The 27,592-nt window shown below is 41.1% G+C and overlaps 1 protein-coding gene across 7 annotated transcripts in view; it reads right to left on the bottom strand.

The window, feature by feature from the left end:
* Arhgef3 (Rho guanine nucleotide exchange factor 3) overlaps positions 1-27,592 on the bottom strand; it is a 316,326-nt gene that overhangs the window by 29,746 nt on the left and 258,988 nt on the right. For 4 of the 7 annotated variants that reach the window (XM_033757008.1, XM_033757003.1, XM_033757006.1 and 1 more), the window contains one exon: positions 9,992-10,099. In XM_033757008.1, the coding sequence (XP_033612899.1) occupies positions 9,992-10,099 (108 nt within the window). Of the gene's footprint in view, positions 1-9,991; positions 10,100-10,919; positions 11,612-27,592 lie in introns of those variants that run through there. The other 3 variants (XM_033757009.1, XM_033757004.1, XM_033757007.1) reach the window with 3 other exon arrangements.

Genomic DNA, 27,592 nt, shown 5'->3' with positions numbered 1-27,592 from the left:
GTTTGAGGCCACCTTGGGCTACATAGTGAGCTCAGGGACAACGTGAACTATATAGCGAGACCCTGACTCAAACAATCAAACAAACAATGCCCCCAAAACAAACAAAAAAACCCCCAACTCTCCAAATATCCAAAAAATAAGAAGAGCTAGTTAGGTGTGTGGCCAGCAGCTGGCCCTGGGGAAAAGGAGCAGTTGCTGCCTCATCACGGGACCGCCCCAGGGAAACGATCCACAATAGCACTGACCACACACGAGCTACACCCTAACCAGCCACTGATGTGACTGGGCACAATCCTATGTGCACAATCCGACTTTGGCAGATTTGGTAGATGCAAGGAAATGGATGCCCCTTGAGAGAGGAGGCCACCACAACATTTCTCCAGTGTCCTTGCCACTGTCCAACCCCCTTTCGTTTTCTCAATTTGCACAGTGTGCCATGTGATCTCATTTGTAGGTTGGTCTGCCTCTGACATGTTCACTTCCTCCTAATACAAAGCTATCCCCTTGAAGGGGGTGTCATGGTTTATCTCTTCATCTCCTCCCAAAGCCTTCTGCACTCACAGGTGGGGCTTTTGAGAAGTGACTACATCATGTGATGGAGGCATTATCGCTAAGTGAGATATTGGGAGGTGAAGGCAGGCGTGAGGGGGTGGTCACCAGGGTGCAGCCCAGATCTCTCTTCCTCCTCCTGTGGGCTCTCTGCTTCCTGCCACCATGCCATGAGCTGTTTCTCCTCTGCACTGCCCCACTGCCATGCCATCCTCCTTGGAGCCAACCAGCTATATAGAATTTAAACCTAGGAGGCCAAGGAGGAACTCGGGATGACAGTTCAGGTCTGCCCTAGGATGGTGTGGTACATGCACCGGGAACGGATGAGTCCCGTGCTACTTTTCAGTCTGTAGCAGTTGTTCAATCTCGCTGTAACTAACATTCTGAACTTAAAAATTCTCCATTGTGAAGGACTGTCTGTCCTGTGCATTGTAGGATGTTTAGCAACATAAACTGTCTCTAACCAACAGATGCCAATAGCTCCCCTACCCCCGCTACACCAACCAAAACATCTCCAGACACTGCCAAATATCCCCTGGGTTGAGAAACACTGGCCCACAGTAACTAGGGGAGATTCATCTTGGCATGAGGGACCTGGGCTTGGAGGCACCCACATAAAAACAGAACACGTACACATACATCCCTGGGTGTAGGAATTCTGCAGCTGAAATGAAAAATGTTCAGCAAAAGCAAGTTTCCATGAGGCAATTCAGCCTGGCAAATGAGTGAAAACCCAAAGCTCATAATAACAGTGGCTACAAGAGATAGATAACAGAGATGTAGGAAATGGGTGCTGTGTGTGCCCCAGCCGGGTTTGTGGGAAAGATGCTGCAGGTGTCAGGGGGACTGTCTGTTGGTGGAAAAGGAGGCTCCGTTACACATGTCAGAGGAAGTGTAAACCCAGCGGGTAGTAGACACAGTGGGAAAGATCTGATTTGTTAATGCTGCCTGTTCAGTGGGGGCTCCCATCCTTTTCCAAAAACAGTCAGTTTCCATAGCCAAAGATAACATGCTCCGATAGAGAGCTCAGGCCAGGTTCACCATTCTGACTTCACTGTTATTTGGGAGCAGACGGTCTATTATTAAACAGATTGGAAGCAAGGATGGGACTATAAGAGACACATCCCTATGCGGCTGCCGCAGTGAGTTAAACCAAAACGTACAATGGTCATGGCCGGGGCCAGAAAACATCCTGCAAGAGTCTCTAACAAGGCTTGTTTAGATCAATTAGCTTAAGTAACACTTCCTTACTGTGTGGCCAGGTCACGGTTGACCCTCATGCTAATCCTCCAGAGAGGTGATGGCAAGTTATTCCTCTTTTAATAGATTAGAATTTCAAGAATCAGAGGATTACGTGATTGGCACAGGCTAAGTGTTGGAACAGAAACAGTACAGTTGCTTAACTCCCAAACACAGATCTGGATTATGAACAAAGGCTTTAGAGTAAAACAGGCTTCAATTCAATGCAATGGCTGAGGGACTTGAAAAAGCCCTTCCCTCTGGGTCTCAGTTTCCTCATCTGTAAAAGGGGCTTGACAATAAGCAGTGAGGACTGGATACAATAAAGTGTGTCAAAGGCCTAAACAAATGCCTGGCACTCGGTGGGTACAGATGGTTGTTAGCTATCACCGTTACACCACTGACTGCTCTCCTTTGAATAAAGCAGTCCCCCTTTATCTACACATGCATTTTAAGATTCCCATGGATAACTGAAACTGCAGATAGTACTAAATCTGATACACACTCTTTTTCCAGATGTGCATACCTACGATAAAGGCCAATTTATAAATTAGGCATAGTAAGATACTAACAGTACCAACAAATAATAATGATTACAGACTATAATAAAAGTTCTTTAAAATTTTGTTTCTTTCTGGAGTTTTCCACATAATATTTTCAGATCACAGTCGATTGTGGGTAACTAAAACTGTGGAAAGCCAAAAACCAGCAATAAAGGGAGGCTACTGTCTGCTTTCATCATTAGCAAACAGCAGACAACTGTCTGAACCTTCCATAATGAAGAGATACTTAGAAAAATCAAAATCAGCTGACAAATACATAAAGTGACACTATACACATAAAATCACATATCTAAAAGCTGGTTCAGATTAATGCCTATTGGAAGACACAGTAAGTGGACACCCAGTCAGTCAGGGTCAGTAAGTGCCCAATCCCAAAAGACCCAGCAAAAAGAGAAACCTTTCTGTAGCTCAGAGAAATTCTGAGTAAAATGAATGAAAACCTGAAAACAATATTTGGGGTAGGTGTGTAGAAAATACACAATCTGCTCAGGGCTCCACAGAAATAAGCAAGCCTTCTGGAGGCCCAGGCCGACATCCAGTCACCTTCACCGGCACCATAAAATGGCTCTCATCTGCAAATATTAGTGGCAAATATCCCATGAGCTGGAAATGCTGACTCTCCCTGCCCCAGGAGGTGAATCAAGTAAGGGAAAGCTGAGAGGTGAGATGCTTCAGCTCCAAAGCTGGTAGCTATTTTTAGACTCCGGAAGGCTTTCTTATCAATTTCATTTACTTTTTGCGAGATGTGTAGCTGAAGAGAGGAACCCAAGTGCCCTGCAGAATCCCAGCTCGGCGGGGAGCAGCTGTGTCCTCTGGGCATGTGGTTAAGCCTGCAGGTGCTCTCTCTAAAGTGGTACGGAGCCTACCTTGCAGAGTTCTGGAGGAGTTGATGTAAGGCCATGAACATAAAATACTTCGTAAAGAATGTGACTCATTATAGTACTCAACTAATGAGAGTACTATTATTAAATAAAAAATGATGAGCTTTAAATTATAAGTCAACTATTTACCATGGCTTAGTATTACTCCAGGAATAGTAAAGAACAACAAGGACTTGGGCATTCTTCTTGATGCTGAACACAGATCACTTCTCAGCGGAATCTTTACCTCCTGGACAGCAAGGTAGTCTGGTTTCTGTTTGTTCTCCCCAGTGCACATGCACACACCCATGTACACACACAAACTCCAAGCCCACCTCTGAATGTGCCAAGTAACTAGGTACCAAAGACTCGTTCATTGCGGGGTTAGTCCATGGGACTACGTTGGAGGTCTTCGAAGGAGAAAATAATGGTGCCAGACATGAAACTAAACACATAGGCTTGGGTGATCTACTTATTTCTTAACTGACAGGGCACCAGTCTTCTCATCCCTTTCTCAAACTTGAAATGCCCTTTCTCTCCTTCATCCTCGCAGGAAGCCTTCTTTGATGCCCAGTCCACCAAGTCCTTCCTAAGCACTCTCTCTCCAGTGTACTTTACCATATAAGAATCAAATCTTATTCACCACTGTCTGGATGCAAAGGTGATACATAGTTATTTTTTAAATTCAAGTATATTATAATAGAAATATATAATGGAAAGAAAGCAATCATTTTAACCCATTTATTCATGTACTATTCATCTGTAATTCTTACGTGATAGGGCAGAAAGGAGAACACAAAACAGAAAACAAAAGAAGTGCAAGTCTTTTATTGTATTCCCAAGAGATAATTATTAGTGAGAACTTAATTTCCTGTTTTCCCCCATGCATATGCTAATATTCATGGGTTGGTCTGACTAATTGAGGTACAATACAGTAAGTAGATTTTCATTTACTAATTATTACCAAGTAGATCTTAACAGTTTTCTAGAATAGGCTTGTCTCCTTTTTCATAATCCCCACCAAGTCTAGATCAGAATAATAACAATTTAAACGTTCAATAATAGGAGAGTGGCTAAATAACCTGGTACAAACTTCCAATAAAATACTGTGTGAACCCATTCAACCTTCTGGTAAAAGTCTATGAACCCATTAAGGACGAGGCTCATGAAAAGCATTTAATGACATGAAAAATTCTTATATTGTGAGGTTATTCTATTAAGACAGAATCAAGTTAAAAAGTGTACACCGTTCATACGATTAAAAATTTGTTTTAAAAATATGCCTGCAAGTATTCAGTAAAAGAAAAGGCTGCCTGAGGATGTATTAAAAGCCTTTTAGGTAACTGGGAGAAGGGAAGGGATTACAAGTGATTTTTACTTTCTTTTCTGTGCTTCACTACATTTTTTCCATTTTCTATGATATACTCAGAAAAGCAAGCACAAAAGAAGGTACTTTTTAAAAGACAGGACAACTGCTTTCCAAAGGCATTCAACCCAGTTACTTAATGATATAAAAATATTCATAGTCTCAATAGCCACTAATGGTCCAGGTATATAAAATAAATCATACCAAGACACTGGAATAATATACACTTATCCATAAAGATATTTTTCTAAGAATGACTGTGACACAATATTTCCCATTCTACAGAAAAACTTATCATCCAGCTAAGTAAAAAAGGGAAGATTAGAATAGCTCAAAGAAACATACTAAACTAAAATAAAGGGAAGGAGAAGATGTGGAGGAAGTGAGGAAAAGAGCAAGAAAGAGGACCAAGGGGAAGGAGGAAGGAAGGAAGGCAGGGAAGAGAAAAAGGAAAGAATAAACTCTAAAGCAAAAAGCAGTAAAAGAAACTAAGTAGAGAGATTTAACTTTAGTGAAAGGCACAACACTCCCAAGAAACTGGAAGCTAAGCGATGACAAAGACGAACAGTTTTGCACCTCATTACAGAGCTTGAAAAAAATGTGAGGCCAAGAAAGATAAGAGACAAAAGAGCCAGTGATCAAAACAGGTCAGTGGTCATGTACCACAGAGGCTTTAACCCCGAAAGACAGTTGATCAAACGAGAGAGCTGAGGCAGGGTAGACGGCGATACCACCCTAAGCTCAGGGGATGGAAGGTCTTACACCACAACAATACTGGAAGCAAATGGTTTAATAAAAAAAAAAAGATATCTATCTATCTATCTATATCTAGATATATTTTTTTTAGGTTCCTTTTTTTTTAAATTAATTTTATTGGTACACTTAGGGTATACAATATGATGATATTCATCATTAGAAATTTGCACCTTTACATAATCCATCTTGGTTCTTATTTCAAATTGTTAAAATATTAATAGGGATTGTTCTGCAGTGTAAGACTACATGTATTCTTTCTTTCTCCTTTTCTGTATGTTTTTCATAATGAACATTTACTTTTATAACAGAAAGGAAGCTCCCGTCCAGAGACAATGGAGAGCTCCACCACTGTGCCGAATAGGGCATTCCGTGGTGCAGCTCGCAGGCCCAGTGGCTATGCACCCTGCAGAGCCGGAGAGGTGGAGCCGGGTAAGTGGTGGCCCACTGGGCACTCGCCTTCCCCCCTGCACACCAGAGGAGTAAGGGCCAGCCCCTCGCGGAACTGGGCCAGGCCTCCTCTCCAGCAGGCCAGGGAGGGGATTTATAGGCCCAGAGGGATGTGGACATCTGTGCTTCAGTCTACCAATGGTGCTAACCTTCCTGGCGAGAAGCAGACAGAGTCCCAGTCCACAAATGCCGCCTTTGTGCTGAGGCCTAAGCCCCTCAGCCCATACACACTGGGAGGCAAGAGAGAACAAATCCTACAGTGTCTCGCTGCAAGGACCGCTCACATTTGTGACTGGGCTTTTAATCCTTTTTCGGGAGAGGCTGCCAGCCCAGAGCACTCTTAACATCCTCCTGAGCTAACTGTGGTTGCCTACTGAGCCAGCGCAAGAGCTGCTGAGTGCTCCAGTATTGATAAAAGCATCACATTTGAGCCTAAGTCATCTCTCACCCTAATATTAGAGCAACACAACCTGAGAGACATCACTGGATATCCAAAGCGATCCATCCACCTCCAAGGTGCCAGAGGCAGGGAAAAGGCACAAGGCAACAGAACATCAAGCTGCTCCACGACAGCCTCAAGTCACTTTTCGAACAGCACAGGCATAAACACACACATACAGGTAAGGACAAACGGTGACAGAGAATCTTGGGCAACCGACACTTTCCTCTTTCCCTCCTCCTCTGCTATTAGAAATGGAGACCTAGAGGAACTGGGAAAGGAGGTGAAGCTGGTTCATGAGAGCTCTCTGGAGTTTGCTTGCCTTTAATCCTCTCTGCTCCCCAGGCTACATTAGCACCCTCTGCCAGTCTAGCTGGCGAGGGCACAGTAAAGTCAAAAGGCAAGGTGGAAACAATGCTGTAGAACTTGCACTACAGGCCAAACTTACAGGAAGCTATCTGGGGGCAAGCTAGTACTCCCCAGGCTTCGAAGATCACGCACAAACATGCTGCATATAACCACCTCAGGGGAATGTCTCTATTCAAAATTCTTTTTGTATACATATGCATCACCATTACGAATAACTTGTCTATTTCCGCAGCTTGTTTCTGTCCCGAATATGTAACCTGGAGTTAGATATTTATCATGATATTAAAAATGTAATCTGAAAAATTATTTCGAAGAAACAAAACAAAACAAAGAACCTCTTTGAGGCTTTGGAAACCAATTTCCACATGTCAGTCCCTCCTTTGGGACTAGTTTTCTCATCCTTGCATGGTCTCAGTACGTGGGATTTCAGATATGGCTTGATTTCTTTATGTCTCTAGGTCAATGCAAATTTTCAAGGTGATCAAATATCTCCCACAGTGTTTCCTGTGCAAGATCCTCAGGCACAGAAGAAAAGAAATAAAGATTGTCTGGAAAGCCAAAAGAAAGACCAAGAAGCTTAAGAATGGAGGATCTCAAAGCAATATGCCGTCAGGGCTGGGCTGCAGTGGGAGACCCAGGTGGCACTATTCCCAGCAGCACAAACTCAAAAGTCCACCGGCCAGGCAAGGCAATGACAGTGAGCAAGAGGACAAGTGCTACAAGGACAACTGGGAGAGAGAGGGACATGTACAGGTGACAGCTGGCTAGCTACTCAGGTCCAACTCATTCCTGTCACACAGAAACCTAGGCGCAGCCTGGTCATGAGTCTACCAGGAGGCAACTTTATCTAGAACAGGGTGACAGGAGGGCAGGAAGAAGAGCATGTTGCATAAGGAAGGAGAAACAATGGGAGAAACTGGCAGTAATATGGGAGTCCCATCATCATGGAAAGAAATAGCTATGAAGTAAACTTGAACAACAGCTACTAGCAAAGAGAGGAAAGGGTCAAATTCAGTAGACTACAGAGTAGAGCTGAAGAATTTATAAATAGCAGAACTCAGTGAAAGACCAGATGTGCAGGACTCAGGTGGTGACGAATCTTCCAGGGAAGCCTACAGTGAATTATTCAGAAGGTGAAGGCCTGGAAGGACTGGCCAGGAGGGACGCAGGAAAACACATCCTTCTTCACTAGCTTTGCAGGGCTGCATCTGTCTCCTCAAGATGACTTTATTTTTTTTCTCTTGTGTTCCTCACAAGAGATCAGGCGATAGCCAGGGCTTAGAGGCCCAAGCGCTGCAAGAAACAGTCAAACCTATAACTGATTGAGTGCTGAGGTATTCAAGCAGGGCAAGCGCTTGCCGAGTTAATGAGGAATGGGCAGGGAAGGGGAAGAGAACTGCTGAGGGACGGCACCTGCAGGAAAGCGGTGGGGACGCTGGGGCTCTGTGCAGTCACGGGGTGTGGACGCTGTGAGAAAGCAGGGATAGAAAGCGCTGAGCGAGAACTGCAGACCCTTATCAAGTTGTCGATTTTCATGGTGTAAGCCAAGTGCTGGGTTCTCGTCCACAATTTTCTTAAGGATTCAGAAACAGGGATAAAAATACTGCCATGCAAAAGTACTCATGGCAAATTAGAAAAGGCAGACTCTACCATATTGAACACTTTTCATGGCATGACTTTTGTGGGCTTGTCTTAATCTCAGCTTTTATTTTACAAGAAAACTTACTAGATTTTTTTATGAAAGCCATTCTTTCTAGGCTAAGATGGTATCTCACTGTAGTCCTAATTTGCATTTCCCTAATGGCCAATAATATTGAGCATTTCATTGTGTATTTATTGCCATTTGTACTTCTTCTGAAATTTCTATTCATTTTGGTGCCCTTTTTTCCTTTGTTCTGTTTCGCTTCATTTTAGTTTTTTTGGGGGGCAGCACTGAGGATGGAACTCAGAACCCTGCACTAAATCCCCGCCCTTCCCCATGTTTTGATGTTAAGTGAAATAAGCCAGACACAAGAGCTTGAATGCATGGTATCTCTTACATGAGAAACAAAAATATATATACATGTACAAATAAAGAGCAAAATAGGGCCGGGGATTTAGCTCAGCGGTTCGGTGGCCTGCCTTGCAAGCTCAAGGACCGGAGTTCAATCCTCGGTACCAAAAAAAAAAAAGAAAGAGCAAAATGGAAGTGAGATAAATAGGCAGTCTGAAGAAGTTCAATTACTTCCCAAAATTACATAACTTTGTTATTTCAAAAATATTTTAATATATATGCTAATTTGTTTCATTTATACTACTTGTTTATCCTAGATTAATGAAAAGAAAGTTATTACTTATTTGCTTCTTTTTTAGTAAGATTCTTTTTGGTTTATGACTTGTACTGAGTGACTACTTTGAAGATAACAATACAGTGCACTATTGCGTATTCTCTTACTTTTGCTGTGAAAATTTTCATAAAAAAAGAAAAAAAGACAGACTTCATTAGGAGTTTAAGAACTAAAAACACTTATTAACTAAGAAATTACTACAGCAGCCAGTATTTATTAACCTACTCAATTGTAAGTTTATGGATGGCTAATTGAAGGCCACCATTTAAAGGCATTACCTCACGTATCTGTATAATGATTCTACAAAGGAGCTGGTGGGTGATACCGTGACAAAGTTACTCTTAAGAAATAAAAGCAAGATCTGGAGATGTTAAATCACCAGCCAAAGGTGATAGTCCTCGAGCGAGAGAGCTAAGGTCAGAGCTAAGGCACCAGCGCCCTTTCTGTAAAGGGTCAGATAAGGAAATACTTTTGGCTTCCTGGGCAATATGGTCTGTGTCACAACTACTCAATTCTGCCACTGTGGTGCAAAAGCATCCACAGACCATATATAAACAGAGGGGTGAGGCCGTATTCCAATAAAACTTTACTTGTAGTGACATCTGAATTTCATATGGTTTTCACAAATGAAGAAATTTCTTTTCATCCTACCCCCAAACACTGAAAACAGCAAGGACCATTCTTAGCTCTTGGGCACAAAAAACCAGGCAGCAGGCCGGATTCTTCACACACTGCAGTATTCTGCACCGGTGGAAGCTGCCAGCCTCTGCTGTCGGCTCGCCCACATCACCTGGGGGTTCCCTCAGGGGCCCAGGCACATTTTGGGAAGGTGTGCAAGGACAAATCTGGATGGGCACACAACTTAGGAGGGGAAACCCACAGAAACTGCCCCAAGTTTGCCTCACAAGGGGGCAACTTGAACAGGTTTTCTTTTTTGGCCTCCCTTGTGCTCTTCTCTTGAAATAAGTACTGATTTAGGTCGATATGAAACCGGAGGAAAATCTGCATAGGGCAAGGCTGTCTTATCCCACACCAAGAAGTTTTTGGCAACCATGGGCCCACCGTACCCTTCTTACCTGCAGGGTTTGGCTGAAGCGCTTTAAAGGCGTAGCCTTCACAGGCGGGATGAGGTTGGCTAGCGACGTGACTCTGGAGAGGGGTTTGACCCGTTTATTACTAGGTTCCTGCAGGGTTAAACAAAAAGAAAGAAAAATATTACGGTCAATTCCGAAGACAACCAAACACTACCACACAGTCAGAACTAGGAGCTGCGTGTCCACGTGAGGAAGGAAAACAGTGCCCATTTACCCGCCAGCTCCTGAGAGATGCCTGGGTGCAGAAGGCAGGGAAGGACAAACGACAAGGGAAGTCAGCGAAGGCAGCTTCTCAGAGGACAACAGAGGGTCAGATCTGCTTCCCACCCCTCAGCCCTAGGATCGGCAGCTTTTAATTCAGAAGCTTCCACTTAGTGCAATCACTCTTCTCATTCCTATAGAGAACAGTGATCTCTGATTTGCCTCCCAATACGACCTTGTCAGGCAGTGGTCTTTTGAAAAAACCTTTCCCTCGCCTTGCCTAAAGGTACTCTTCTTTCATGCAGTGGCTATTCTAAAGCACAAAGATTTGTTTTTTTAAATCAACTAAATAAAAAATCTAAAATGTAAAAAAGATTCATTGCAGGTATCTTACAAAAGCAGCCCTCCTTGACAGTATATTTGAAATGCACATGTTAATATGCGTAAGTCGAAACCTGACTGCAAAAGAAAATGTACCACAGCATCATTTTCTATCCTAATTATAGTCATGAATTTTGAAAATCACCTCCACAGAAACTTTATTTACAAACCCACAATTCTCTCCAAAACTGGCTGATGAGTGAGAGAGAGCCGACATATTTCAGTGACTCTGAATTCCAATGACACCTTTTACGCAAATAAAAATGACAGGCTGTGGGGAACAAGTATGACAGACAGAACATTTTACAAAGACAAAAAGAACAGTTACCCTTGTCTTCCTAAGCTCCATCTGACCTGCAGTAGATGCTGGACAGCACATGAAGACGCCAAAGTTTGACGGAAAAAGCCAAAGCAGCCAATGGTGGCAAACCTCAATCATTTCTAGAAGGAGCCCCCAGGTGCTCATCTTTCCTTCTCAGCCATTGCTCTCCAAGTTTCAAGGGCTAAGCCAGAGCCCTCAGCTCTTCACAGCATCCCTGCGGATGATTCTGAACATAGCAGGCACCTGGAAAACTTTTTGCAAACCCGGAATTCTGCCGAGCACCTCTCATGTCATTTCATGCACTTGCCAGCCTCAGACATCAGAAGCCTTCTTTGCAACAGACTCTCTCCAAGGGTTTTGGTCTTCACGTAGAAAAATTTAAAACTTGAAACAAAGAAAATTCAAAACAGTAACAGTACAGCCAAGAGTAACTTCGTGATTTCTCAAAGTAGTCAAAAACTTTTCTAAGACGGAAAATGAATCTTGGCTGCCAGGAACTCTCAGGCTTCTTAGCACGCTAAGCTGAACAGACAGCAGAAAAATCTCGGAACACTAGGAAGGCTCAGTTCCAAAATGAAACAGACGAATCTGCCAACCCGAGAGATGCTGCATAAAAAGATGTAAGTGCTGAAGGGAAAGGTCTGACTACCCTTCTCATGTCCCTTCAGGATGCTCCCTGTCCAGCGCCTGGCTCTGAGCATCCGTGCCCAGTGGAGGATGTAAAAAAAATTCTTTTTGACGTCAGAGCTGCACCACCAACCGGCACACTGAATCCACGCGTGCGCACGCACAGCCTCTTAAGCATCCCCTGAATTTCTCTAAACAGCTCTTGCTTGAGTCTGGAAATGCCAGGCTTGTGATCTACCTCTGGTGGCATAAACTGCATTGCAGCAAGTGAGGAGACAGGGAATTCTGGGGGCAGGGGGCAAGACTCCATCTCTGATAACCCTGCTTATCCCTCACAGCCCAGAGGCTCTGGGTCTCATTTTTATGGTGAAGGCTGCTTTGTGCAAAATTCTGTATCAGAATGGGGAAGTTGAAGGGCAGATACCAACTGGGTTCTCCTGCTTTAAAAAGGAGCAGGGAGCTCTGCACGCTTGGCAGGCGGCTGAATCCAGCTCTGTCCTACTTGCTGGGTCATTTCTTGTAAGGTTTTGCTGACTTTACTGCTTATTTCATGTGACCCAGTCCAGCAGGCATTACCTACACAGCTCGAAGATACACGTCTAGTGCCAACACTGGCCTCCCTGCAGCGAAGCACAGTGCTGCTACCCGAGATCATAACTAAAACTGCTCACCTAAGGCATGGCCCATTTGCAAGTGAACATCAGGCTGCTTGCTCTCTGGCAATCTGACATTCCCAAGTAACAAAAGACGGAACCAGAAACAACTGACATATGATCTAGTGCTATGCTCCAGCAATACAGGCAGGTGCAAGTTCCAAACATAACACTCATAGGTTACGGATCTATGGCAGGAGGCTTTATGCCTGAGCCACATAAGTGAAGTAAGTAAGAATTACAGTGTTCTCCTTGAGGGCTTCTGTGAGAACAGGAGATTTTAAAAAAATTCTTGGCCTAAGTTGATTTTTCTTTTCCATTTACTCAGCATTTAACTGCTGTCTAAAGAGAGCCCTCAGGGGAAATGTTTCCAGATTCCAGCTAAATAGCTCTAGGAACTAGCAAATGCAATACCATGGGCGCTTCACAGAGAGCTGAGAGAACAGGCCTGGCAGAGAGGCTGCCTCGTCCAACAACTCAAGCTGCTGACCAAGCTAGGCAGGGGTGAGATGTACCATTTTAGGTGCATACACTACCTCTACCACTTGATAAGAAAGCAAGTGAAAAGAAGGAGAGCGAGAGAAAGAAGGAAGGAAAGAGGGAAGGAAAGGGAGAGAGAGAGAAAGGAAGGCTGGGAAGGGAGAGTGGGAGAAAGAAAGAAAATACGGATAGGCAAGCATGCAGGCAATAAGTTCTGTGCAGGCAGAATTTTATGAATAATAATAGTTTTGCTTTATCTTTTCCAGACTTCATAACTTTTTTCTTTTCCTTATCTTACTGCACTGGCTAGGACCACTGGTACATTGTTGATTATAAGCTAAGCCAGGACAGTGGGTACACTGATCTAGTTTTTAACTCTAAAGTTATTGTTCTTAAGACTTCATTACTATGAATTGTATTTGCTGAGAGTGTGGGAGACACTTTTTATCAAGCAGAGAAAGTTTCCTTCTATTTCAGGTTTGCTGTGATTGATGGATTGATTTTTGTGAAGTTTGTTTCTGTTTTTGTTTTTCGGAGAGGGAGTCTCACTTGTTGTTCAGCCTGGCCTTGAACTTGATGTGTAGTGCAGGCTGGCCTTGATCTTGCAGTGCGCTCTCGCTTCAGCCACCTGAGTGCTGGGATTACAGGCATGTGCCACTGTGCCCAGCTTGCTGTGAATTTCTATCATGAACTGGTACTGGCTTTTTCTTTTTCAGTACTGGAAATGGAACCCAAGACCTTCATACTGAATTACACCTCCAGCTCTTTTTAAAATTTTTAATTTTAATTTTGAGATAGGGTCTTGTTAAATCAGTAGGTTGCCCAGCCCGAGCGAGCTCAAACTTGTGATCTTCCTGCCTCAGCCTCCTAGTGTGTTGCAATTACAGGTGTGTGTTACCATGTCTGGATTGGCATTGGTTTTGCCATTTGTTTTTTTCTTTATCTATTCAGAAAGTAGGGAAGGAAAAAAGTCAAAAGAAAGTAAAAGAAGGGAGAAGGGGGAGGAAGCAAAGAGAATGAAGATAGGAACAGAGGTCATGCTTTTTCATTAAAGGGACTGGTTCAATTTAAAATATCTTGCGTTGAATCACAAACAGAAAGGAATACAACACTTCATGTGACCTTTACCTATATGGTTTTTTTAAATTAATGGGTTGATATTCTTTCTCTAGGAAATACAATTCTTTTAATCTTTTCTTAAAGCAGATCATATATAAAGTGAGAAAATTCCTACCACACCAGTATAACCCAGTAAATATTTTTTATCCTTCTAAAAGCAGTTTCACTGAAATGGACATGGCCTATGGGGACCCCTTGGTAATTTTCTTTGCTCTTCCATTCTAAACTTGAGCTGGAAGTAGAAGGAAGAAGATCCACTGAGCCACAAACACGGCACAGCACAATGCTTAGTTGCTCTACAGCTGTCCAGGAGCAAGAGAAGGTGAGGCGAGATTGTGCCAGCAGTGCAATATTTTTGCCCACCAGGTGTGGAGTGAGAAAAAACAGTCTTTCCGATGTCTGGAAATACCGGGGAAACCTTGCAGGGCTCTGTCTGTGTCTGCTGGAAACTGCACTCACAGGGGTCGCCTCTAGTCCACCCAGGAACACTGTGGTGACTTCTATCATCTCCATGTGAAGAGGATTATGATTTCACTGCGACTGCAAAACTCTAGCAGAAATAATGACCTAATACTGGTTGCAGGAACTTGTCTCAGTGCTTGACACAAAATTTACTAGTTTACTCTTCCCAACATCTCTGTAAGTTAACTACTACGATGCTCTCATTTTCAAGATGAGGAAACTGTGGCATAGCATGATCAATTTATTTAGTCACTCAACCAAAAAAGAAAACTGATTTAAAGCAATGCAGGGCCGGGGATTTAGCTCAGTGGTTCTGCCACCTGCCTTGGAAGCGCAAGGGCCCAAGTTCGATCTCCGGTACCAAACAAGAAAGCAAGCAAGCAAGCAATGCAAGCTGACTCCAGAGCCCATGTGCTATACCAAGGCTTTGATTTTCTGCAAGGAGCCAAATATTTTAGACCCTGAGGGCTCTCCAGCCTCCGCTGTAACTACTCCTATCTCTGCTGGCAGTTGCAAATAGTATGTAAATGAATGAATATGGCTATGGTCCATTAAATCTCTATAGCCACGAAAACTCAAATTTCACATAGAGCAGTTTTCATGTAAAAAATATTATTCTTCCCTTTCAACAATTAAAAACTACAGACACTATTCTTAGCTTGCGGCACACAGGAAGTAAGCTGTGGTTGGCTGGTGGGCCGTAGTTTGCTGACCAGTCAGGTCACTGGTCAGTGATCCTCGCCTCAGCTCAGCTGTTCTACTCTGACACACCCAAACACAACACTCAGAGCGCCCACCCTCCCACGGGCACTCAGCCATCTTCAAGCTCCAGCAGAAGGCTTAAGCTCCAACTGCATATTCTTCCTATGGTTCGGCCAGCAGGGTCCTCCCCTGATGAGCAGGGGACATGTTTGACTTTATGTGAGTAAGCCCTGCCCTGTGACAGTTTATTCTCTCAAGTTTCTAATCAGTCCAAACATGAGACCAACCTTCCCTGATTGTTACTATGTATATATAAAGGATGTAAAAATGATTTGATGGCTGGGATCTACTTTAAAATAAAATGAGGTTGGGGTAAAGAGATATGGAGAAAACAAGACTGAGCATGGGTTGATAATCAAAACCGGATGTGGGACATGGGGGACTTAGAAAGCAATCCTGTCCATGGTAAAGGCAAAACTTTCCATTAATAAATAGTATATTTTGGCCATCGCTCAAGCACTGGGAAGGTAGGCCCGCCAGATCCACCACGGGAAGGAGAACCACGCCTGCTCCCGACCCAGCCACCATTGCTCAAGCGCCGGGAGGTAGGCCGGGCCCCGATCCACTGCAGGAAGGAGAACCACGCCTGCTCCCGACCCAGCAGTCATCGCTCAATCGCCGGGAAGGTAGCTGCGCGGGTGCCCCTGAACCCCCATAATCCCCCCCGCCCCCCCTGCACTCTCAGACCTCCTGACTGGGCAAGTCTTTGGACCCACTCTGCAAAGACAGAGGTGGTCATCAAGGGTATTTTTCTGAGTTCCCAACTTTGAACATCTTTAAAGAAAGGGCGTGGGAAACCTATAATAGAATGTTGCAGAGTTCAACCATTCAGAAGGATGGGGAACTCAATCTGGGCCTTGCAGCCCGAGGTCAGTCAGCGTCATGGGGTTCAGCAATCAGCTAACTGAGATCAGGGGTCTTGCATCCTCGCTCTGTCTGAGCCATTAAATGGTAAATATACTATATTGAAAAGTTTGTTCACTGCAGACATGTTCTGGACTGCTTCTTGATTTCAATTTAATTCAAATGATTTAAGGGTGATAGACTAGTGACTACCACAGGTGGTCAGTGTCCAAGTTGTGCTTGATCTTAATGTGTTGCTGATTGTATCAGTTGGGGTAAAGCATTGCCGTTGATTTGATGAGCTGTTTTCTCTGATGTTATGAAGATGAGAATGTCTGTGGGTCGTTAGAGACACAGAAGCTAGGGTGCAACTATATCAGGAAGATTTGGGTGATAATCCAGAGATTAAACCAAGGACAGTCCGACAACAAAAATTAAAATGAGAAAACACTTAAGCAAGACACAAGGACAGACTTCCAGTTCACCAATGGCAAACAGTAGGGCAAATGAGGATGAAAAGGCCGATAGTGAACCACCAGGACACCCTGAACTCAAAGCACAGGAAGTAACAAAACAGATCAATCAGGCTCTAGAAAAATTCAAAACAGAAATAATTTCCCAGATAACCATAGAGATAGTGAGCAAAATGGAAGTCGTGATTCGAGACTCTAGAGCAGAAACTGACAAAAAAATAGATGAGCTCAGGACCATGATAGAAGCCATGAAGGCCCAGCATAAGAAAGAAATGGAAAAAATAAACGCCCAACATAGGAAAGAAATGGAATCCATAAAACAGATTCAAACAGATATCCAGGAGATTAAACACTCTATTGAAAGTGTACGCAACAGAATAAAAGAATGCGAAGATAGGCTCTCAGATATAGAAGATAAGATTGCAGTCAGTGACCAGGAAAAGAGAGGTCTCTTAAAAACAGTAAGGGATCACGAGAAATTGATCCAACAACTCCTAGATGATGCAAAGAAGAATAATATAAGACTGATAGGAATCCATGAAGTAGCAGGAGAAAATACAAATGACTTAAAAAAGCTGTTTGCAGAATTAATGACAGAAAACTTCCCAAACAGAGGGGAAGAATTTGACATTCAGATAACTGAGGCATATAGGACCCCAACTAGCTACAATAAAAAAAAATCTACACCTAGACATATAATAATCAAGATCCCAGAAACCCAACAGAAGAACAAAATACTACAAGCAGTAAGAGAAAAGAAACAAATCACATACAAAGGAAAGCCCATCAGAATCACAGCAGACTTTTCAACACAAACCCTTGGGGCAAGGAGAGCCTGGAATGAGATATTTCAAGTACTAAAAGAGAACAACCTCCAACCTAGACTGATGTATCCAGCAAAACTCTCTTTCAAAATGGATGGGGAAATAAGACACTTCCACGACAAAGAACACCTGAGAAACTACATGAATACCAAACCAGCACTACAAGCAATTCTAAACAAGATCCTAGAAAAAGACAATGAAGGCAACAACACCATGAGGCCCAACAGAGCAAATCAAATAGGCAAGGCAAGAAATTAAAAGGAGAAGGTGAAAAAGTAAAAAGAGTCAACAAAAGGCCAATAACATGTCAATAATAAGTCAGTACATATCAGTTATAACCAGCAATGTCAATGGCCTCAACTCACCAATCAAGAGAAATAGACTGGCAAAATGGAATAAGAAGCAAAATCCAATAATATGTTGTATACAAGAAACACACCTAGTGCAAAAAGAAGCCCATAGACTGAAAGTGAAAAGATAGAAAACAATTCTCCATGTGACAGGAGCCCAGAAAAAAACAGGGGTAGCAATCTTATTTGCAGACAAAGTAAATTTCAAACCAAAACTGAATCTAGTATTATTGATGTAGGACAGTACTGTATCATACCTCTATGAATGTAAAATATCTAGTACCTGCTTTATGATACATAGTAGGGACCGTGCTTTATCAGAGCTACATTTAATGATATTACTCTAGAATGTTCTCTTTCCAGATGATGATTAAGAGGCTAATAGAAAAAATGGTGCCAGGTACCACAACAGCAACAGAACTTTGCTGTTGTCTGGATATTATTCTTTTCTTTGGTTTTTTTTTTTTTTTTTTTTTTAATGGAATGTGCTGAATGTCTATAATTTTGTTCAGATGACTGCAGAACCTGGAAAAGCTGTTGCTGCTATCGATGCATAACATACTATTATTAGTCTTTATACACACACACACACACACACACACACACACACACACACATATATATATAAATTGAATTTTGGGAAACTTTAACGGTGCTGCCAACTTTGGAAAAAGTCATCCCAATTTACTGTGTTGACTTGGCATTGTACAGAAATGGACAACCATATTGGTCTAGAAATGTTAATTTATTTTTATTTTTTTCCATGTGTACAGGGGTAACACATCGTACTAAATATGTAAGGTCATATCTACGTGGGTTTGATTACAGAAACTAATAAAGTATTCTCCAAATAATGAAAAAAAGAATAAGATAAGACTATAAGAGCGAGAAGCAATTTAAATATGTTCAGGGACCATTTTCATCTCCAGAATTAAGGATTATTTTGATGTTACATCATTGCCTTTTCTCTTTTACTTTCCTTTTTAGTTTTATTTTAGGATTCCCTATTTTTAATGTTCATACAGAGATTTCTTTTACTGAAATACCAAATAGTTTCTTTGGTGTGAAAAAGTACAATAGTACACAGAATCCTAATGAGATAATTAATAATGTGAAATAGGAAGTAAAGGGCTAAAGGTGTAGGGAAAGTGGGAAGGGTGGGGGAAAGGTAATAAGGGAGAGAAAAAAATATGAGAAACTGAAAAAATGGAAATAAAGTGTTTGTAAATGGGGAGGGGAGGAGGGGGTGAAGGGAGGGCAGGGACAAGGGGAAAAATGAGAATCAAGACCTATTATGTAAAGGTACAGAATCCCAATGATGAATGTAATTGTATTGTATACCTAGATTGTACCAATAACCTCAATAAAATGAAAAAAAAAAAGAATTAGTTTAAGGTTAGTAGCAATGAAGAATCTAAAACCATATCAAAAAACATTTCACACTGTTACATTAAAATCCACTGGTCTTTCTTGCAGTTTGAAGGGATCTTTCACTCATGCTTGATTTCTTAGCATCTTATGTTGGTTACTGGAAAAATGTGGATACATTCTACTATAAAGTATTTAAAAATCACATGCATTAATGTCACTGCTAATAAAAAACATCTTTAAGAAAAAAAAATAAACAGTATATTTTTAAATGGAAATAAAAATGGTTTTGTAAATATACCAGCAAAGGCTGAACTGGAATAAACAGGTATCACCCCAGCTTTTTGCCCTGGCTCTTAGTACAGCCCAGTGAGGGAAGATGTTAGAAACAGACATCACCCACAGCAGAAACAACCTGGTAGAATGAGGGGAAAAAACAAAAACAAAAACCCACTGTCAAATTTATGTTACTCTCTAACAATACAGATTGGGCAAGGGAATGGTCCACACAGCTGGGAAAGTGAGAGCTGGGAGTGCTGCCTCACAACAGTTAAAGTTAGGGACAGGCAACCCACGGAAAGGCACCAGCCCATCCACCATGCACCCTGAGGTCTGAGTCTATTGGCTACTCCTTTATACATTCAATCTCATTAAGAAGCCCATCACTTAGCTCATGACATGAAACAATCCAGTGGGGTTGACCCAGATTCATTTTAGAAACACACAGAGAATCTTGCAAGTGCAAGATCCTGCGTTCAATCCTCAGTACCAGCAAACCAACCAACCAACCACAAAAAGAGAAAATAGGGGCCCTTCAATATCAGAGTGCCCACAGAGAGGAATCCTATTATCCAGCTGAATTTAATTTCCCAGCATGCTTCCCCTACCCACCACCCTCACTGCCTCCCAATTTCATGCTTTTCTTTCCATTCCTAAAACACCACTAAAGAGGCTGCGACCTCCCAGCCTTACTGGAGCAACTGCACCTCAGCCACCTGCAACCAAATACAGCAAGTTCATTACACTATAAATGTCTTGACTTTACTACCTTCTTCACCAGGCCTAAGTGTGGTTCTCACTGTTTCACAGCTTAAGCCCAAGTTTCTCACCCTTTAAAACTTCTAGGTGAGCACAAATACTCTTGAGTTCTCACCTCCTTTGACACCTCCTATTGCCAGGGTCCTCCCTGGCTTCTCCCTAGAGGTGCTCATTCTCCACTAGCCAGTGCTTCTACTCCTGCTTCCTCCCAAGCCATAAGCTTTACTTCAAAGAAACCCCACTTTACTCCTCCTCTTTAGGGGGACCTGACAACTTCTTTCATAGCCTGTCCTTCAAAGAATTCCTACAGATTCTCCCTTTCGTGTTCATGGTTTTTGGACAAAATAGTTAACAATAAATCTTATTCTTCCTTGTCTGTCTGTCTGTCTGTCTGTCTGTCTGTCTATCTGGCTCTCGTGCATACCAAATCTGTGATCTTAGGCAAGTTACACTTTTGTTCAAGTAAAAAAAATGAATACCTTTCTAATACAGAAGCTGCAGGGAACAGCTACCATTTTTTGGGAATCCAGGTCAGGTACTGGGATATGAGCAGTACACAGCTTTGCTCATGCCTATGAGAGAGCTAGGTGAGTACGCTGTTCAAGGAGCAGAAGTCCTTTCAGAAGGAATCGTATCTCAGGTGGCAGAGGCAAAAATGGGCCACATATTGGACTACACACCTCTGCCACACTATTCTGCCCAACACATAATGACAAAGAGCACATGCCCAGGGCTTGGTGCACAGCAAACTCTCAATTACCAAAGCTTAGAATAGGACACACAAACTGACCTTTTTTCACTACAGTTTATTTCTCTTCTGTAACTTTGCCTCTAAGTACAGGTGAGCTTATGTAATCACTCATGCATATTCTTTTTCAAAACATTGATTTTGCAATAATTTTAGATTCACAGAAGAGCTGCAAAAATAGCAGTGTTCCCATACACCTTTTACCTGACTTCCCCTGATCTTACATAACCATGGCACATTTATCAAAACTAACATCGGCACAACCCTTTAAACTAGTAGGAAAATGATGGAGTAGCAAGCAAAAACTCACCCTCTCCAAGATTCAGAACCCAGAAAATAACAACGTGGAGAAGAAAAGAAAGAGAAGTGGATTCCTGGAAGCCAGAAAGGATCTGACAGGAAAAGCAAAAGCCTACAGACAAATTGAAGAGATAGTACAGAACATGGGGAAGGCAAGGGGCAGTATGTACTTTCTCCCTGGCTCCCAGCTCATGGCCATCGAGAAAGTGAGCCCAAATCTAAAGCTGGGGACCCCAGAGGGCTTCAGGGAGAAACGTGGTGGTACAACAAACCAGTGGAGGCTGTGAGCTGCAAGGACAGTGAGAGATTCTGCTCCCATGTGAGTCCTTCAACAGGAAACAGCTGGTGGGTGAGTCCAGTCCAAGCACCTGCCATTTCCCTGGAGACAGTGCTTGGTCAGATGCCATTCTGGGGAAGGGCTGAAGGAACCCAGGACTCAGAGCAGCCACAGGACAGCTTCACTTCAGGGCTCTCAGTGTTACGTTTCCACAGTAACTGGGTAAGAAGGGATAGCCGACTAGAAGGTGATGCCCTGAGGGGTTGAAGCTAAAAGACACAGGCCCAGCTGCCACAGCCAGAGTTGCTCTGGATTAGAAAGTTCTGGTACTGGTGCCCTCACCCCATCCAACTGCCTACTGGACACCTGCTGATACCCGCATCCAGCAAAGATCTGGGGTCTGACTGCCTCCTGTCCCTAACAGCGTGAGCAGGGAGACATTTTGACTTGGACACTGCCCCAAAACTGTAGATCTTGGAAGAAACCACATATTCAAAAATCTGAGATCTCTCTCTCTCTCTGTGCTTTGTTCTTTTTCTTTTCTTTTTTCTTTTCCTTTCTTCCTGACTTCTTCACTAGTTTAATTGGAGTGTAAGGAATTTTCCTTTGTCCTTCCTTGATTCTTCTCTTTTTCTTACTTTTGCTTTTTGTTCATTTTTTTCCTTTTCAATTTTTCTTCCTTTAATTTTTTCTCTTATTTGTACTCTCCATATAATTTTTTGTCCCACTTTTCTTATCTTCTATTTCTCTTCAGTTTTTTTTCTTATCTTTATGTGACTCTATAGACATTCTTCTACTCCCCAATAGGATCCTTTGTACTACTTCTCTCTCCTCCTTCTCTTGTCATATAGTTTATTTTTTAAATACCATATAGTTTAAAGTTTTGAATTTATCCTCTTGCATTCCTCTATTCCCAAACCCTGTTATCTTTAATAGGATAACCATAAAGCTTTACTAATCTTTAGATAGTTAGCTCTATAAAATTACTGTTGAATTCTTTTCTACCACTAGTGGAGATACAGCCGTCACATTTAGAACATATTAGCAGTAAGTCGATACCTGAGTGGCCTTACTAGTAGTTTACACCATAATTGTGTATTTCTTCTCTAGAGTTAAAGATGGTACATAATTGGTTCTTATGGTATGTTAATATTTCATTTGTCTCAAATGATACTGTAGCTGATTTGCTTGATATTACCAGGATCTCAAAACTGTTACTATTTCTCTGTAAGCCAACACTCAGGTTACCTTTGTGACTTTTTTTTTTTTTTTTTTTTTTTTTTGGTACTGGAGATCAAACTTGGGTCCTTGAGCTTGCAAGGCAGGTGGCAGCACCACTGAGCCAAATCCCTGGCCCATCTTTGTAACTTTTAACAACAGTAGAGTACATTCCCAGAGAGTTTAGTGTTGGGCTAATTACACTGCATTCTCACCTCCCAAATTAACCGATGTGGTCAGATCTTGGGGTTGAGGCAAAGGATTAGTATTAGCCATGTTCAAAGTATATCTCTGAAAAGCAACTAAAAAGATCTCTACTAGTAACAAACCTTAACACTATAAGCGCTCACAAACCTTAGCACAAAACAAACAAAAACAGAGAAGACAGGCAAAAGGCCTCTGAAAACTCCCAAATTCCCCAAAGCCAATCCAGTGGGCGTAGAGAGGGAGAATAGCATAAGTCACACATCCACATTACTTGAAAGGAAAAGACGTAGAAAATGGATCAAAGAGGTCCTTAGGGGTATCACAGAAGATACAATTTAATGGATAATGGAAGTAATACCCAAAGTGATCTAGAACTTTTAGAAAACACTAATAAAAAGCAGATGAGCTAAACAAAATGATACAAAACATGAATAACCAATGAAGCAAAGAATTAGAGTCTGAAAAAGTTTCAATCAGAAAACCAGGAGATTAAAATTTATACTGAAAGTATGGGTAGCAGAAGTGACCACTGTGAAGACAGAATTTGAGAACTAAAAGACAATGATGCCTTCAAAGATGAACTACTCAAAGGCACCTTAAAAGCAACAAGAGGACATAAAAAACGGATCTACTGGAATAAGTTAAAAGTCAGATGATAAGACAAATGGCATAAAAAAAATCTGTTCACAGGAGTAATGGCAGGGAACTCCCCAAATACAGGAAAAGAAGTAAACATACAGAAAAATGAGGCATATAGAACCCCACATAACTGTGACCACATTATACTCAAAGAATCAGAAATCCATCATAGGAATAAAATCTTAAAAGCTGTTAGAGAAAGGCCACGATCACATATATTAGTAAACTCATGATTTCAGCAGACTTCTCAGCACAAATCTTAAAGGCCAAGAGGGCACATAGTAAAGCATTTCAAGCCCTAAAAGATAACAACTTCCAACAACAGCTTTTATGCCCTGGGAAACTTTCCTTCAAAGAAAAACATGGAAACAAAGTCTTTGTAAACAGGGAAAGGTAAAGCGGGTGAAGGGAGGGCTGGGGAATGGGGAAAAAACAAGAACCAAGATAAGAATGTAAAAGTACAAGATCCCAATTATGAATGTAGCTATTGTATACCTAAAATATACCGACAAATATAATTTTTAAAAAACTTTCCTTCAAAACTGAAAGAGAAATAAAGTATTTCCATGATGTGGAACACTTCATAAATTCATGCCCACCAAACCACCTTTATGAAAAACTTTTAAGGATATCCTACACAGAGAAAATTAATTCAACAATATCAACAAGTCAAAAAGAATATATATATTTTATATATATTTTGGGATGAAGTGGGATGAACAGTTAAGAGAGAGAGAGAGAGAGAGAGGAAAACAAAGAAAAACAAAAAAGGAAATCAGCAACAAATAAATAATGTAATGACAGGAAGTAGTTAAGGCCTCTCAGTAATAACTGTCAATGTAAATGATCTCCACTCCCTAAAAAGACACAGATTTACAGAATGGAGAAGAAAAATAAACCCAATGATATGCAGTATAAAAGAAAGACTTTAAATTAAAAAATAAATTCACAGATGAAAAATCAAGGGATAGAAAGCAATAAATACTCTACGCAATGGAAACCTGGAAAAAACAGGAGTAGCTATTGTAATTTCAGACAAAATGGATATCAAGTCAAGAATGATCAGAAGAGACAAAGAAGGTCACCACACATTGGCTAAGGGAACGATTCAACAGGAAGAGATAACAATTATAGATGTATATGTACCAAATATGACACTAAACTTCATAAAAATATACCAATACTGTAGACATGAAAATCAGATAAACATCATTTAACTGTAATAGGGGAACTCAATACCCCAGAGCCACAAATACAGAAATTAACTAGACAAAAAAAAAATCAACAAAGAAATATCAGACTTGAACCAAACCTTCAAGCAAATGGACTTAGTAGATATGTACTGAGCATTCCATCCAACAACAGAAAACGTTTTTTTCTCAGCAGCACTTTGGGACTTTCTCCAAAACAGACCACATACTAGCCCATAAAGCATGCTTAAGTAAATGCAAAAGAATGAAAATTATCCCATGCATATTATCAGATTATAGTACAATGAAACTAGAAATCAATGGCAAAAGAAACCATGGAAACTATGCAAACACATGGAAATTAAACAATACCTGTTTGAATAACCAATGGGTCACAGATGAAATTAAGGAAGAAATTAGACAGTACAATATACCAGAACCTATGGGACACAATGAAAGCAGAAAGAGTCCAAAGAGAAAAGTTTACAGAGGTGAATTTCCACATCAGAAAAACAGAACAAGCTCAAAGAAATAACCTAATGATATATTTCAAAGTCGTAGAAAAACAAGAACAATCCAAACCCAAAGCGAATACAAGGAAAGAAATTATAAAGATCAGAGTAGAAATTAATGAAATTGAGAATAAAAAAATAGAAAGAATCAAGTGAATCAAAGAATTGGTTCTTTGAAACAACAAAATAGACAAACCATTACCTAATCTTAGCAAAATAAGGAAATACCCAAGTCCATGCAATTAGAAAAGAAACAAAATCACAATGGATTCTGCCATAATCCATAAGATTATTAGTAAATACTCTGACAACCTATATTCTAATAAAGTGGAAAATTCAGAAGAAATGAATAGATTCTTTGATACATATTAATTATCAAAATTGAACCAAAAAGATATAAAAATCCTGAGTAATTCAATACTAGTCAATGAAAGTGAGAGAGTTAAAACAAAAAACACTACCAACTAAGAAAAGCCCAGGTTTCAGTAGATTCAGTGCCCAAATTCTGTAAGAACTTTAGAGAGGATTCAATGCCACCACTCTTCAAACTCTTTAATGAAATCAAAAGTGAAGTAGTACTTCCAAAGTCATCCCTAGAAACAGCATTCCCCCAATACCAAAACCAGAAAAAGAGTCAACTGAAAAAAGAAAATAAGAGGTCAACTTCTTTAATGAACACAGATGCAAAAACCCTCCATAAGATGCTGGCAAACAGAATACAGCAAATCATCAAAAAGATCATACATCCAACCAAGTAGGTTTCATTCCTGAGATGGAGCGCTGGTTCAACATATGCAAATCAATAAATATAATAATAAACAGAAACAAGGACAAAAATCACATGATCATCTCTATAGATGCAGAAAAGCATTTGACAAAATTCAGCATACATTCATGATAAAACTCTGAAGAAAATACATATGAAAGTCATCTATGACAAACCCATGGTCAATATCATGTTAAATGAAGAGAAGCTGAAAGCTTTCCCGCTAAAACCAATTAAGGGCCAGGAATTCAGCTCAGTGGCACCGTGCCTGCCTCATAAGCACAAGGTCCTGAGTTCAATCCCCACTACTGAAAACAAACAAACAAACAAAACCAAGAATAAGACAAAGATGTCCACTGTCACCACTACTGTTCAATATAGTTCTCACATTAGCCAGAGCAATTAGACATGAGAAAGAAATAAAAGAGAAGGAAATAAAAGGAAAGGAAGAAGTTAAATTATGATTATTTGCAGATGACATGATCCTCTATATAAAAGACCCCCAAAATCCCACCAAAAGTCTCCAGCATCAATAACCAAATTCAGTAGCTTGGCAGGATACAAAGTCAACATCCAAAAATCAATAGCACTCCTGCACATCAATAACAAACTCACTGAGAGAGAATTAGGGAAATAATATCTTCACAATAACTTCAAGAAAAATGAAATACAAATTAACCTAAACAAGGAAGTGAAACACCTTCACAACGGAAACTACAGTACTCTGGAAAAAGATGAAAGATGATATCAGAAAATAGAAAGATACTCCCTGTTCCTGGAAAGGCAGAACCAATATAGTCAAATTGGCTACACTTCCAAAAATGTTATATAGATTTAATGAAATCCCAATGAAAATACCAATCGCATTCATCACAGGACTAGAGAACGCAATCCTAAAACTTATTTGGAACTAGAAGAGACCTACAACAGCAAAAGCAATTCGGGGAACAAAGACAAAGCTGGAGTCATCACAATCCCAAACATCAAATTATACTACAAAAATACAGTGCTAACAACAGCACAGTAATGGCAAAAAATAAAACAAAAAACAGACTTGTGGATCCATGGGAAAGAACAGAGGCTACAGAAACAACTGCAGGCACACTCAGCTATCTTATCTTTATCAAAAGAGCTAAATACTTTTGCTGGAGAAGTCCGCCTCTTTCATAAATGGAACTGGGAAAACTGGCGTTCCACATGTTGAAGACTGAACCTAGACCCTATCTCTCACCACGCACTAAACTAAAATCAAAATGGATCAAAGACCTAAATATTAAAACAGAAACAATCAGCCGGGGATTTAGCTCAGTGGTTCCACCACCTGTCTCACAAACGCAAAGACCCAAGTTTGATTCCTGGACCAAAAACAAACAAACAAACAAACAAAAAACAACCCAGAAACAATCTGCTTGAAAATAAAATAGGTAAAAGCCCCAGTTGCACAAGAAATAGTATCAAGAGGGCCAGGGATTTAGCTTAGTGACACTGTGCCTGTCTCACAAGTGCAAGGTCCTCCTGAGTTCAATTTCTGGTACCAAAAGCAAAACAAACAAACAAACAAACAACCCCCCCAAAAAAACCAGAGAGAGCGAGAAATAGTATCAAGAATCAACAAATGGGACCACATCAAATTAAAAAGTTTGTGCATAGCAAAAGAAACCACCAAGAGGGTGAGGAGACGACCTACACAGTAGGAAAATAATTTTTCAGCTACTCCTCAAAGGACTAATATCTAAAATATATAAAGATGGGCTGGGGATTTAGCTCTGTGGTTCCACTGCCTCCCTCACAAGCACAAGGAAGGACCCAAGTTCGATCCCCAG

This window comes from Fukomys damarensis, unplaced genomic scaffold (assembly GCF_012274545.1).
Source record: "Fukomys damarensis isolate Sample0158 unplaced genomic scaffold, DMR_v1.0_HiC HiC_scaffold_28, whole genome shotgun sequence".
Taxonomy (NCBI): Eukaryota; Metazoa; Chordata; class Mammalia; order Rodentia; family Bathyergidae; genus Fukomys; species Fukomys damarensis.
This window is presented reverse-complemented; position numbering and strand designations above follow the sequence as displayed.